Below are 14139 nucleotides of genomic sequence, written 5' to 3' on the forward strand. Positions count from 1 at the left end.
GTTGCAAGTGATTTTGCTCTCGGCTGCGTCGAACCGGCTCCTGTAGTGGGGCCGGCTGCCCTTTGATACGGCGCCGCTAAGTTTAATTAAAACTAGACGTTAACGAACGGTGCTTAACGCACAAACCAATCAATAGGTGCTTTTAGCGGCAACTTTACAGACGCGGTCTAGACCAAGCAGATTGGATCAGAAGGCATTGCTTTTAGAATTAAGTATCTGTAAATTAAATTCCATTTTAAATCAAGCTAAAGTTTAAGCTAAACTAAACTAAAAAAAATAATATAGCCAAAACTTTTTGACCTTACACATTAACGAACTTTAGTATCCACCTTGTGTACACTTACACTACTCAAAGGAACTAACTACCTTCCTCCGTCAAACTTCAAAATCTTCAAGGAACTATAATTACAACCAAAGCCTTCTCTAAAGCCAAGACTATAATAATCAGGTGTGCAGAACCTTAGAAATCTGATGCAGTAGGTACTTGCGTTATTCAGCCACAAACACGGCCGCCAACGAGTTTTGCTCCACAAGCCTTTGTAAGCCTACCACCTCCCGACCTTGCGTAGTACAGACAAGCACAGAAGCTTTAGCCAGACTGAAACAGATTCGCAAAACGAAATTCATTGCATTTTACACCATTGTTCTTGATTGTACATCAAAATATTCACTATTTAGGACTGCCACTCAATGTAGCATTAAATAAATGATTTTAAATTTACTCAAACGAAACGTAATACCAATAACTAATTTAGATAACAATCCGTAATTATTTTGGCATATCAAATTATTTGGATCGTTATTGTAGCGCAAATATTAATAGTTAATTTTGTAATAAAAACTTTCGAAAATATTTGTGATTGCGAATGTGTAAGTTATAGTATATGGTAAATGAATATATGAACAGAACATACGACTGTACAGAGTTTAGTTTGTGGTCCGACGTTGAATGTAAAGTTACTTTCTTGTCAATAAACATTATTTTATTTTAATGTGTAGCTCGTCGCTCGCTACTATTCTAAACCTGTAGAGGTAGAGATATTTTGTGACACTATTGTGCAACAAAATGGGAAAGGATCATCTTTCTTAGCATGTACATTTTCAAAGTGGTAATAGACCTGGACCGCAACATTTCTTAGAAAACAAATCATAACTGCACTTTTGACTACCCTTTGTAGCGTTAGTGGTAAGAAGTAGCGAGCTCTAGCGTGAAGTAAACTGAATTTTTCCATTACGAAAACTGAATATGTACGTCTGTGCCAATAGATTCTAGGGTTCCAGTCACTCACTCACTCACCATGAACTATAACAAAGAACACTCAAACTATAGAAAACACTCAAAACAGATAACAGTCAATAAAAAACCCTTACAAATAACTATTTCTGAACCATCAGATAACTTTACTCACATTTCAATGTTAACAAATATATTTTCATTGACGCAGGTAAAAGCCAAGCAAGTCGCTGACATGAATCTGGAAAACGACATTCTTGACTCGCACAACGACCGCTCTGCCAAGGTGAACCCTGAGTACAACCACAAGTACCGCCACAACAAGATGATCCACGCCCAGATCTCCCGGCTTGCGCGCACCCAGACCCAGCTAGACGAGTTGCAGCAAAGCCTGCAGACCCAGATCCTAGATGTTCAACGCCGCATGGACCGCTTCGAGGAACCCAACTGGAACCTGCTCTCCGCCCGCGTAGACTTCCTCGATCTCGAGAACAAAGTTCTGACCGAACATCTGAAGAACACCACGCAGAAAGTATCCGACTTCGAGAAGGTTCATGCGTCCATTCTCGAACTCCGCGAAGACGTCGAGAGTATCGAAAACAAAGCTGACAAAACTATCCCCGAATTCAGAAAGGAAATATCGAAGTTGGACGTTAACTATGCTCAGGTTAGTCTTCTATTGTTACATGTTATCGAGCACGTTTCAACAGAACGCGAAACAATACGAACTTGTTCGTTGGACAATATCGGTATAACTGTATCGATATCAACGTGGTCTCGTATTCATTATGAATTTTGAATTTAATAATTATTATTCTGTTCAAATGTGAGGAATATTACGTACCTAATTTGTAATTAACTGCCTAGTTTCGTGAAATTAACTGCTCATTATTTTACTGTATATAACAATTTATTATTTTTGTTTAGTTGAATGCGGCATCTTCATATCTGAAGGAAGACCAAGAGAATCTTCGTCAGTCTGTGAAGGCGATCGCAGTGAGCGTGAGCAACGCCATCGACCGTGCTGAGATGGATCGCCTCGTCATCAAACAGCTGAACGAGTCTGTCGAGGAACTCGAAGCCAGGTCCCGCCAGCACTTCTCCCGACTTAACGACCATATTCTGAAGGTAAGTTTATTTTACTTTTGCAGATGAAGAATGGAGGAGATGTATTTATTTCAGATTAAACTTAGAAAGACCTTGCGTGTGTCAAATCATTGAATACAAGTGCGTAATTATCAGACCTCCCTACTTATAATAAACCTAAACGTTGATTGTTGTTTACAATACTGCAATGCGAGTCAAATCAAATCGAGCTCTAATCTAGAAGTTCGCTCACTAATCGAAAATGATTCAGTGATTAGTAGAGCTGCATCTGAATTCAGGCGCTGTTTACCCTCCTCATTCATAATTTACTCAACTGTGTACACAGTAAACGATTGCGTATGTAGGAAGACTTAGTAATAGTTAATTTAAGCGTCTAGACAATGAAGCTTGATTCGACATGGTTTGATTTCAATAGAATAATTTAAATTGTCGATAACGTTAACGATTGTTCTAATTCGATTCCCTTTTTGCGTAGAGCGAGGCCAACCGTGACTACAACCAGACCGAAACCATCCCCCTCCCCGAACTAATGGGCGAAGTGAAGGAGCTCCAACCCGTGCAACGTGAGTATGAAGACCTCGTCAACCAGCTCCCGAGAGATTGCTCCAGCATCTCAGGGCCTTCAGGCGTGTACCTCATCCACCCCGGACGTGCTCCCTTCGACACCTGGTGCAACAATGGCAGCACCCTCATCCAACGTCGATACAATGGCTCCGTAGAGTTCAACAGGAAATTCGGTGAATACGTCCATGGTTTCGGTGACCCATCCTCTGAGTACTGGCTCGGCTTGGAATCCATGCACCTTATGACTGCTGACAACTGCTCCTCCATGCGTATTGATATGAGCGACATCTACGGCGGGTTCTGGTATGCTGAGTACGAACACTTCTACATCGGAAGCGCTGATACCGGTTACGTACTTGAGGTGAGCGGATTCAAGGGAAATGCTAGCGATGCGTTTGAGTATCAAAATCATATGGAGTTCTCGGCCATGGACCGCGATAGGGACATCTCTAACACTCACTGTGCCGGCAACTACGAAGGAGGATGGTGGTTCTCTCACTGCCAGCACGTGAACATCAACGGCAAGTACACCCTTGGCCTGACCTGGTTCGACGGCGTGCGCAACGAATGGATCGCTGTGGCCACTAGCGAGATGCGCATGTACCGCCGACCAGGGTGCTCTTAAAGAGACAACGTCCGAGCTTCTTAATCGTATAGTTAATATCATAACAATTCATTATAATGTTATTTCACTTTTCAATCATACCAAAGATATCAATATAAGTGAGGGTATTTTTATTTCCATTAGATTGAGTTATAGTTTCATAGACAGTATTAATTATTATTCTGATGTTTTTCAAGTTTAATGATTTCAAATCTGATAATGACGGAATCCGGTTTGATGATGATGATGATTAAGACATTCCATTTTATGTATTTATATGCAATTGGTTTATTAAGAATATTGTGTTCGAAATATCGTTTGTTAAGCAAATGGTAATTAGTCAGGAAAATTATTTTTATTTAAATGTAAATCTGGACTGATGCATTGTGATGTTTTACAAACGTTAGAGCTTAAAAGACGGACAAATCAGTACCCAACAATCAGTCTAGTAATTCTGGAAAACATTCCTGTAAGCTTATTTATATAATTTACTTTGTAATTGTTTTGAAGAGGTGGGAATTTGTAAATATAATTTTATTAGGCAAAAGATGCCATATTCAGTTTCGCATGCATGCAGGAGTAGTCAGAGGGTTGTAAATGATAATGTAAGTGATTAGATTGTAATCTTTCTTAAGGAGCATGAAATGCTTGTGGATGTTTGTTCGATACCATCGGACAAGGAGTGTTTGGTATATATTTATTTATTAAAAAATAATTGGGCGATTAAAATTATTACGTTAACGATATTATTTCAATCCGTATGTTGTTTTATCGAAAAAAGATTGTCGGCGAAATAATTTGACTTTTGTATTTTAATTTAATTTATTTGTACTCTATTGGTATGACTGATACATTAGTAATATTTCTCAATATATTATCGCATATAATCCAAATAGTAATGTATACTCGTGCGACGTACAAACGTCATTTTGAAATTAATCTCTCTATATAATAGTGATGCATACAACTGATGCAATGTACCTATGATCAAACTTAAACCAAATAAATATGAACAGAAAATTCTTGTTTTATTTGACCCGGAAGTTTTTTTCGTTTGATCCAAAATGTAATTATAGTGACGTCAATATTTAACATGAATTTAAAATGACAAAGTTATTTTTAGGTGTTAACGCTGTATCAAGGACGCGGTGTTTTCAGATTACATAGTAATATTATTATCAACCCCCTATTTTCCCTGAAGCGTTTAACAGGAGAGGATATATATTTATAACCAATGCGATTAAAAATGGATTGAAAAATCAAACGCCTACCATTAAGTTCAAAGTAGAGATGAGAGGCACAAATACTATAACTGCCTATACTACCTACACAAAAGTCACTCTCTAAACCAATTCATGTTAGAAACTTACATTTATAGGGTAGGCACGAGAACCACTTCCCGCAATCGGGTAAAAGTAGCCTACATCCTTTCTCGGGGTAGTCTGTACCAAATTGCATTTTTAATCGGTTCAGTGCCTTTGGCTTGAAAGCGCTACGAACATATGGACGAGTTACTTTTGAAAACTTTCTCATAACAGTAAGATATGTAAGTATTTTTGGTAAATTTGTATTAAGATAATTTAAATTGAAGGAATTCTTATAGACCTAGTAGGTAGGTACAAGAATGAAGTCTCAATTAGCCAACTACGCAAAGCCCTTTTATGCCGACCATGAGAACTTCTTAGCTCTACTTTTCATGGAAAGAAGAGAACGAAAAAAGAGAAGAAGTTTTTATTCAGCCGGGAGATAACAAACAATTTGCTGATGTCTTTGTTTCATCTAATCAAGCTTTCAAGTAAGGGCATTCAAGCAAACACACAAACTCTTCTGCTTTATAATATTAGTAAGTATGGATATGCTGAGTTCATCCAAAACATAACAAACAAGTACAAACTTGAACTTGGAAGTATGAAACACGAGTACAAACAAATGGTTAAGTTATATCTTTGACATGATCCGTTACATACACTAGTCGTGACACGCGGTTTCAGCATCCAGAGGAATTTACCAACTTGGCAAGAATAAACTAAGAAGAAAAAAGGTTGGTAGTTAGTAAAGTTTGGTAGCCTGTAGTGTCCCACTGCTGGGCAAAGGCCTTCCCATTTCGTCTCCACACCTCTCGATCTTTCGAGTATTCAAACTAATCAGGGGTTTAGGCGTCCAGATCGTGAATCAGCCCTAAATCAATTTTAAAAACCGGCCAAGTCGGACTCGCACACGAAGGGTTCCGTACCATTATTTAAAATTAGCAAAAAAACACGTTTGTTGCATGGGAGTCCCCCAAAATATTTATTTTATTTTAGTTATCAGTATTTGTTGTTATAGCGGCAACAGAAATACCTACATCATCTGTGAAAATTTAAACTCTTTAACTATCACGGTTCATGAGATACAGCCTAGTGACAGACGGACGGACGGACGGACAGAGAAGCGAAAACAATAGGGTCCCGTTTTACCCTTTGGATACGGAACCCTAAAAAAAAGAATAGCGAGGATAGATAGAACCTATTTTCGCCGGCAGACCATATTTTTGTGCTAGGTAATAATAACTCGCCGAAATAGGAACATGAACGAATAGAATTAAAAGTTTGACTTTGACAGACAGTTTACTAAGAAAAAAACGAGATTTTATTTATACCTGCATCGAAAAATATTTTAAAACCAAGTGAAACTTTTATACGAACGTTACAGTGTTGTGCTACAAAATGTAACAGATATGTGTGTTTGCTATCATATTATTTGAGGAGCACTGAAGACTAACTCGCGTAGTTAGTAGAGCTGATCTGCTCAGATTAATGGGAAGATTAATCCATCCAGAACCTCTGCACTTCTTCCGCGTCTGTCAAAATGTCAAAGCTTCCAACTTCGAAAGAAGCAGAAAGTCTACTACTTAATCGCAACAGGTGTGAACTGTCGTAATCTCATGAGCGTCTGGTTTTCCTAGAATATGTATACCTACACCTTGACGTGGCCTTGACCGAAATGCAATCCGTAGGACATTAAATTAAAAGTACCTTATTTCCGAATTACTTTCCTACAGTACAATATTATTTTTGTTTTCTTTCATTGCATAAGGCTTTTTGCCTTGCCAGGCTTTTTAAAAACAGCAAAATTGAAGTTAAAAAAGTATAGAAAAACACAAGAAAAGCTCTCACGATACGGTTTTTTTAGACCATTGTGGTATTTCCGTTGCATTTAATTCTGGTTTTGGATTATTTTATTTCCACACTTAAGTGCAATGAATCCGGGTCAAATGCGAAAATTCTTAGAATTTTAGTTTTGCTGGCTTTTTACTTTAAGGATTTTAGTGCTGACCGTCGAGAAAAATTCAGGACTAAAATCTTGATTCCGTCAGTGCGATCAGTATCTTGAAATTGGTAATTTTTAAATTTTTAAATTCTTTATTATAATTAGATATAAAAACAATCAGCAAATATAATTAATTATAAAATCTAAGCTCCTGCATAATCCTCATAGTACGCATTATCGCCGTCAGTCGCAAAGGGTTGCGTTTGTTCCATGAACGTCAGTCCCGTGCCCTGTTTCGTGGTTTGAAACAGATTGTCAGGATCGAGAAATGGAGCAGAACTCGTTATCTCCGATGCCTCGTGTATCTTCTTTATAGCTTCTTTCTCTGCTATTCTGTCCTTTAACTTCTCGTACAGCCTCTTCTTATACTTACGGTGCATCCCTCTGAAGATAAAATCCCTTATATCATACACTCTTCCCTTTAACTTAGCCAGTTCTCTATCCAACTTGAGAGTCTCCATAGGCTCATCTGATAGAGTGAATGGAACGGGTTTCACTACTCTGGTTAAGTTAAGCCATGTTGTCAAAATGTGCGCTCGTTTTAATTGGAAGAGAAGTGTTAAGTTCTGCTTTGTAATGCGCCGGATTAGCGGGATGTTGTGCAGTAACCATCTGAAAAAAAAAAACTAAATTATTATAATGGCAAATCAATATTTTGAGTAGGATATTAGTGGTTGATTCGGACAGAAATATTTGAGAAAACTGAAACATGATGTTAACTAACTGAAAATTCGCGACTAAACCCTACTTAACTGTTACATATGTGTCGATCTTACTGCACTTATGTACTTGGCTATTAACACCTATAAGAAAATATTGCAACATACTTTTCTTGCAAGACAGTAAATCACGAATATATAAAATGTTATAATTATATAATTTATTTGATCGTAACGAGGATCCATGGTGGCCTCTGACTTGATAAATAAGAACCTTTCGTTGTGATAGAATGAAGATATTCTAAAGCTTCAATGGGACGTTAATTGTGAAGAAATTAACTGACCTTCGGCAAATTTTCTGTGTCATCGATAGTTTACTGTACTTTTTATTTTATTTATTTCTGCTAAAGGCTGTCGCTATAGTTTAATATTTGATATTGATTAATTTGCTATGTCAAGTCTATTTTACATTGGCAGTTGGTCGTAACAGAGTGAAATATTAGGTTACCTATATCCAACTGTGACACACAGTAATTGACTGATCGAATATTGTAACATACGAATAGGATATAACATTATATACGTATATATTAGGTTCTGACATTGTATGTACATTTACGTATATTATTTGTATATACGTACAGATGCCAACTTTATCCGTACGTTTATTAACAAGGTTTAACTTATCCACAAAAAACACAAGCCTGCAGTAGTTAAGGTAAACGCGGGTGAAGTCGTCATGCCCCAATAGTCGTCAATTAATCTAAAAACTTTTATTTAGTTTTTCTACTGAACTTAAAATGGGCCGGTTTATATGTCAACATATTGTTGATAACATATTGCACAATTGAAATGACAATATGGGGTTTTAACAGTCATGGTATCGGAGATATGTTAGTCGAAACGTGTGTGCCCTAACAAAATCGTTTTTTCGTGAAGTTCAGCTGTCAAAAGTGAAGCTCAGCACGTGGTTTTGTGTTTTGATTTACATGACTCCAGTGGTGTCTGTGGTATGTTTCTTTGTTTAATTGGATAGTTACGTTTATTTCCTAACGATGTAATATGCAATTTGGAATACTTTTAACATAGAAGATATATTTTTTTCATGTGACATCTATTGGTACTTTAAAACTCCCATTTGACCCAAAACTCGTCAATTTTAGAATTATTATGACGACTACTGGGACATGCTCAATAGTTGCACCTAAATTCGTCATAATGAGGATATTTTGTGTTTTACAGTACAAAATGCGAATAAATAGCTAATATCGGGACTTTTACACAATTGTTAACTCTCTAGGACAAACATATTTAAAGTTTCGACTACAATATTGTTGATAAAACTGTGTTTGACTTGACTGTTCTTACACTATGCTTTTTGTTCGAAATAACTGCATGTCGTCACGCATATTGTACCGCGTCTCCCTAACGTGTCTTCGCCTGTATAAAAATTATATCATTCAACTAGCTAACTGTTTTGATGCAAAAAATATTAAAATCAGTTTTAAAACTAAGATGACATAGCTTCCAGCGCTGTCACTTCTTTGCTTGTCGTATTCGATATTGATGGGTAAAGAGTAATCTTAAGTAAAAAAATTTTATTTAAAATTGTATGTACCTAGTGATTGCATCATCGTCATTTTAATAGCAGATCATGACTGTAAGAAACTACAAGCAAGAGGGCCTTTTAAAAGTCATAGAAGCTGTTTAGAATAGAATAATGAAATTCTAAACCGCCGTGGAACGCCGGCTTAGAATTGAGTTCCCCCAAATCATCCAGTGGGTGTCGTAAGAGGCGACTAAGGGACAAACCGGAGGTCGGGCAGCAGCGCCCTCCGTGTACCGCACACCCTCACTGCGATCGCCAACCCGCCTGCCAAGCGTGGCGATTAACGGCAAATTATATGATTATGATAGGCACAGAAACTAGGCCCCCCGTCCCCGGCAGCTTCGCTATTCCTGGCGCGGGTAGCGGTCAAGGTAACGGCGAAGCAGGGGGTGTTAAGAATCCCCGGAAGAGATCCGGCTACCCACCCCCACGATGACTGGCCCTGGTAACACACAACATACGCACATTGAGGACTGGTTAAAGGATCTGCGAGCTTTAAAAGGAGTTGAGCAAGTTACATTGGGACATTATAGGGTTATGCGAAGTCCGTAGAGAGGGAGAGGACACAGTTATCCTGCAGTCTGGTAACTTGCTCTACTACCGGGAGGGCGACCAATAGTCCCAAGGTGGTGTCGGGTTTCTCGTTCACAAGTCCCTCGTAAACAACATAACATCCATCGACAGTGTATCAAACAGGGTGGTTTACCTAATACTGAGAATATCCGAAAGATATTCGCTGAAGGTCATTCAGGTGTACGCACCGACCTCATCACACTCCGATGATGAGGTGGAGACTATGTATGAGGACGTAAGTAGAGCCATACATAGTTCCAAAACCCACTTCACTGTTGTTATGGGGGACTTTAATGCTAAGTTGGGAAAGAAAAGCGGTGATGAGTTGAGAGAGGGGCAATTTGGGTATGAGCAACGGAACCCTAGGGGACAGAGGCTGGCCGACTTTCTGGAGAAAAAGGGACTCTTCATGATGAACTCTTTCTTCCAGAAGCCGCCTCACAGGAAATGGACCTGGTTATGTCCCGATGGTTTCATGAGAAACGAGATAGACTTCTTCATGACCGACAAGAAACGGATACAGCGACGTCTCTGTGATCAATAGGATAAAAACCGGTAGCGATCACCAAATCGTAAGAGCCTCGCTGAATATTAATGTTAAACTTGAAAGGTCCAGTCTGATGAAGTCTACGCTCCGACCTACTCGGTCCCATATACAAAACCCAGAAAGCTTTCAACTCGAGCTCTCTAATCGCTTGGCTTGCCTTGAGAACCTAGCATCAGTGGACGAGATCAACGACGGGCTAGTGGAAACTGTCCGCACGGTAGGGTCTAAGTTTTTTAGATCCTGCCGTAAAGATAGACCTTAAAAACTGACCGACCAAACCTTAAACCTCATGACTGAAGGACGCTTGCTACAGTTGCAGTCTTCCAGCGACGCGAAGTTATATAAGCAGCTCAATAGACGAATATCTACATAAGTCCTTGCGACACAATCTGCGTCTCTTTAATACAAATTGTGTTAACCGTTAACCATACAGCGAAACCAAGGCTCGACGCCTTTAAGCTCCTGGAATGGGATGGACTTAGCATCAATATCAACGGCGAATACATCATTCACCTTCGGTTTGCCGATGACATTGTAGTCATGGCAAAGTCGATGGAGGAACTCAGTATGATGCTCGATGGCCTCGACCGAGTTTCACAACGGGTGAGCCTGAAAATGAACATGGACAAGACGAAAATTATGTCAAATGTCCATGTTGAGCCCACCCCGTTCTCTGTTGGAAGCTCGGTAATCGAAGTTGTTGACTCATATATCTACCTAGGACAAGTAGTCCAATTAGGTAGGTCCAACTTCGAGAAAGAGGTCAACCGCCGAATCCAACTCGGCTGGGCAGCGTTCGGGAAACTACGCAATATCTTTGCGTCCGACATACCTCACTGCCTCAAGACGAAAGTCTTCAATCAATGTGTGTTACCAGTGCTGACTTACGGCACCGAATCGTGGTCTCTCACTAACGGCCTCATCTCAAAGCTCAAAGTCGCTCAACGAGCTATGGAGAGGGCTATGCTCGGGGTTTCTCTACGTGATCGAATCCGAAATGAGGAGATCCGTAGACGAACTAAAGTCACCGATATAGCCCACCGGATTAGCAAGTTGAAGTGGCAATGGGCAGGCCATATTTCTCGCAGAGCAGATGGCCGATGGGGTCGAAAAGTGCTGGAGTGGTGACCATGGACTAGTAAGCGCACGTGTCCACCAACAAGGTGGACAGACGACCTTATAAAGGTCGCCGGAAAACGCTGGATGCAGGTCGCCTCCAACAGTTATCTGTGGAGATCCAAGGGGGAGGCCTATGTTCAGCAGTGGACATCCTATGGCTGATTAATGAATGTGGCGTTTATTTTTTGTGAAAACTGATTATTTTATTTTACAATTTAAATATTTTAATAGTAATAATTTTACTCGTGCCACATATGCACATGACTGCACGGTTATTATGATTAAGAAATATAACATATAGGTACATATTTTATAGACTGATTTTGTGATTCCAAGCGTTTGATAGTTAGGAATATAAATTAAAATGCAATTATGTATCTGTTATATTGAATAACTGATCTTCTAACAGTATATGACCTGCTATTCTAAATAGGGATTTGATTTTCTATCTATCTACCTAATGTTTCAAAGGCAAAAGTATGCTTAACAAATTCAACCACAAAAAAATGTACAGAACTTGAACTTTATGTTCAAGAGCAGAGAGTTTACATTAGCATTAAAAGTTGACGAGTACTGGGAATATTTGACGAGTATCCGTACAAATCAGACGACTATTGGTACAAATCGCCATTTTTTTACTTTTGCCTTAATAAGTATATAAACCCATCAAAATGATTAAAAAAACATTAGTTACTTAGAATAACGAATAAATACTCTATCACGTCATGCAAAAAAATTCATTTTCTATTGAATATTTAACACACAGTAGCGCTTCAAAGTCAGTGATTTCCGAAATCCGACGACTATTGGTACGTTTACCTTAGTTGTGAAATAGGATACACTTTTACGAATCTAAAATAAACAACACATTTTTCGGCGCTCTGTACGTCGAATGATTTTTTTTCGCTTTTCTCTTTAACATTTCAATTAATTTAGACAACAAATAAAATCCTGCTGCTGAGGACCAGGAAAAACGCGTTGATGAAACGGTAAACACGACTACGTAAATGTAAAGAAATAAATTGAAAATATAAAGAAATGCCACATGCACGTGACATGTTGTGTCATAAGAACAAGTTTCTTTTTTATTATTATTTTAGCTATTTCGTCGTGGTGGCCTAGTGGGCAAAGAACCAACCTGTCAAGTATGAGGGTGCGGGTTTGATTCCAGGTCAGGCAAGTACCAATGCAACTTTTCTAAGTTTGTATGTACTTTCTAAGTATATCTTAGACACCAATGACTGTGTTTCGGATGGCACGTTAAACTGTAGGTCCCGGCTGTCATTGAACATCCTTGGCAGTCGTTACGGGTAGTCAGAAGCCAGAAAGTCTGACACCAGTCTAACCAAGGGGTATCGGGTTGCCCGGGTAACTGGGTTGAGGAGGTCAGATAGGCAGTTGCTTCTTGTAAAGCACTGGTACTCAGCTGAATCCGGTTAGACTGGAAGCCGACCCCAACATAGTTGGGAAAAGGCTCGGAGGAGGAGGATTATTTTAGATATTTCTTATAAATAAAAATTCGTTAAAATAACCATTAAACTCAAAATAGCTAGCTCTAAAAAGATTCAAGATAAATATGTAGAAACATACTCACGGTTGATAATACTGCATATTGGTATAAACCAGCGGCAGATCGTTTACATATCCGCAGCCGTAGCCCCAAGACAGTAAGCCAGTAAGATGGCCCCCAACCACCAGTGGGGCGCCCGGGACTGCCAGGCATGACGTCACATTGTCCTCCTTCCGGGACTTCCCGACACAAAGCATCCCCGGCTTCAAAATGACACCGTTCTGTGAACAAAATGCGGATTGCTTCTTTCAATACCTATTCAGTTTAGAATAGTTTGAATGTGAACAATGAACATTCGATAATGTGAATAATGTTGGTATGTTTTAAATCAGAAACAATTATTGATAAAGCTGTATGAATTATTTTGTAATGTCTTTGTACGTAACGTTTACTTTAGAAGATTAAACGTAGGAACTTCATAAAGTATGTTTTCAGATATAAGGTACGTTTAATAATACAGTGATTTATAATTAGAATCAATTTGAAGTTCAAGTAAACCTGTGACGTAAACAACTGCAAAATTCCACAAGTTAAATATTTTCATTTATTTCATAGCTCGACTTAATGCGGCTATTTCTGTTAAGCTCGTGGAAAACTGAAAAGAATTACTTATTCGTACCATAATAAAAATAGGCAGGTTTTACCCGAGGCTATTTCAACGGCGGCGATTGTTATTCCATTAAAATAAGGCATTTTTAAGTAAATCTTTTTGTAAATACGTTGGTAAACTTGCATCTTATGCTCGAGGGAAAATCTAGACATGTAAAAGTGAGTTTTTCCGCGCCGCGAGTAAGTAATCCTTTTACGTACAAATGCAGGTCTGATGTGCAATCTGAAAAGAGCTTCTGTGAGATATAAACAAATACATTTGCGAATATTATTCTTCCTCTTCGAATTTGGAATGAAATTTGGTTGGCAGAACTGCGTAGTGCTGTATAATAACAATAAGGATATTAGCGTTCACTTTGGTTCATTGTTACGAGTTTTCACGTTGCAAACTGAATAGATTGGAGTAAGTAAGAAATAATAGCATAGAAATCTGAAATATCTGTGAATAATTTAGTAGACAGGTAAGCATTACTGTCTAGAAGACGATACAATTTAAATTGCTGCGGTCACGAACATTCGCGTATCACCAATTTGATTGGTCGAACGTTCATATGTAGCCACTTAGCTCCTCTAGGACTATCAGACGCGGTATGAGCTGTCAAAAGTAGTAGGTAACTCAAAACTAAAATCCAGCG

The 14139-nt window shown here is 38.7% G+C and overlaps 2 protein-coding genes across 2 annotated transcripts in view; one reads left to right on the forward strand and one right to left on the reverse strand.

The window, feature by feature from the left end:
- LOC124645293 (protein scabrous-like) overlaps nucleotides 1–4529 on the forward strand; it is a 29575-nt gene extending 25046 nt beyond the window's left edge. The window contains exons 4-6 of the mRNA XM_047185094.1: nucleotides 1446–1901; nucleotides 2162–2362; nucleotides 2817–4529. Of these exons, the coding sequence (XP_047041050.1) occupies nucleotides 1446–1901; nucleotides 2162–2362; nucleotides 2817–3530 (1371 nt within the window). The 3' untranslated portion in view covers nucleotides 3531–4529. The remainder of the gene's footprint in view (nucleotides 1–1445; nucleotides 1902–2161; nucleotides 2363–2816) is intronic.
- Nucleotides 4530–6961: 2432 nt separating this feature from the next.
- LOC124645304 (trypsin alpha-4-like) overlaps nucleotides 6962–14139 on the reverse strand; it is a 45469-nt gene continuing 38291 nt past the window's right edge. Inside the window, exons 6-7 of the mRNA XM_047185103.1 lie at nucleotides 12920–13116; nucleotides 6962–7430 (exon numbers count right to left, since the gene is read on the reverse strand). Of these exons, the coding sequence (XP_047041059.1) occupies nucleotides 6962–7430; nucleotides 12920–13116 (666 nt within the window). The remainder of the gene's footprint in view (nucleotides 7431–12919; nucleotides 13117–14139) is intronic.

The sequence above is a fragment of the Helicoverpa zea genome, chromosome 31 (genome assembly GCF_022581195.2).
Source record: "Helicoverpa zea isolate HzStark_Cry1AcR chromosome 31, ilHelZeax1.1, whole genome shotgun sequence".
Classification (NCBI taxonomy): domain Eukaryota; kingdom Metazoa; phylum Arthropoda; class Insecta; order Lepidoptera; family Noctuidae; genus Helicoverpa; species Helicoverpa zea.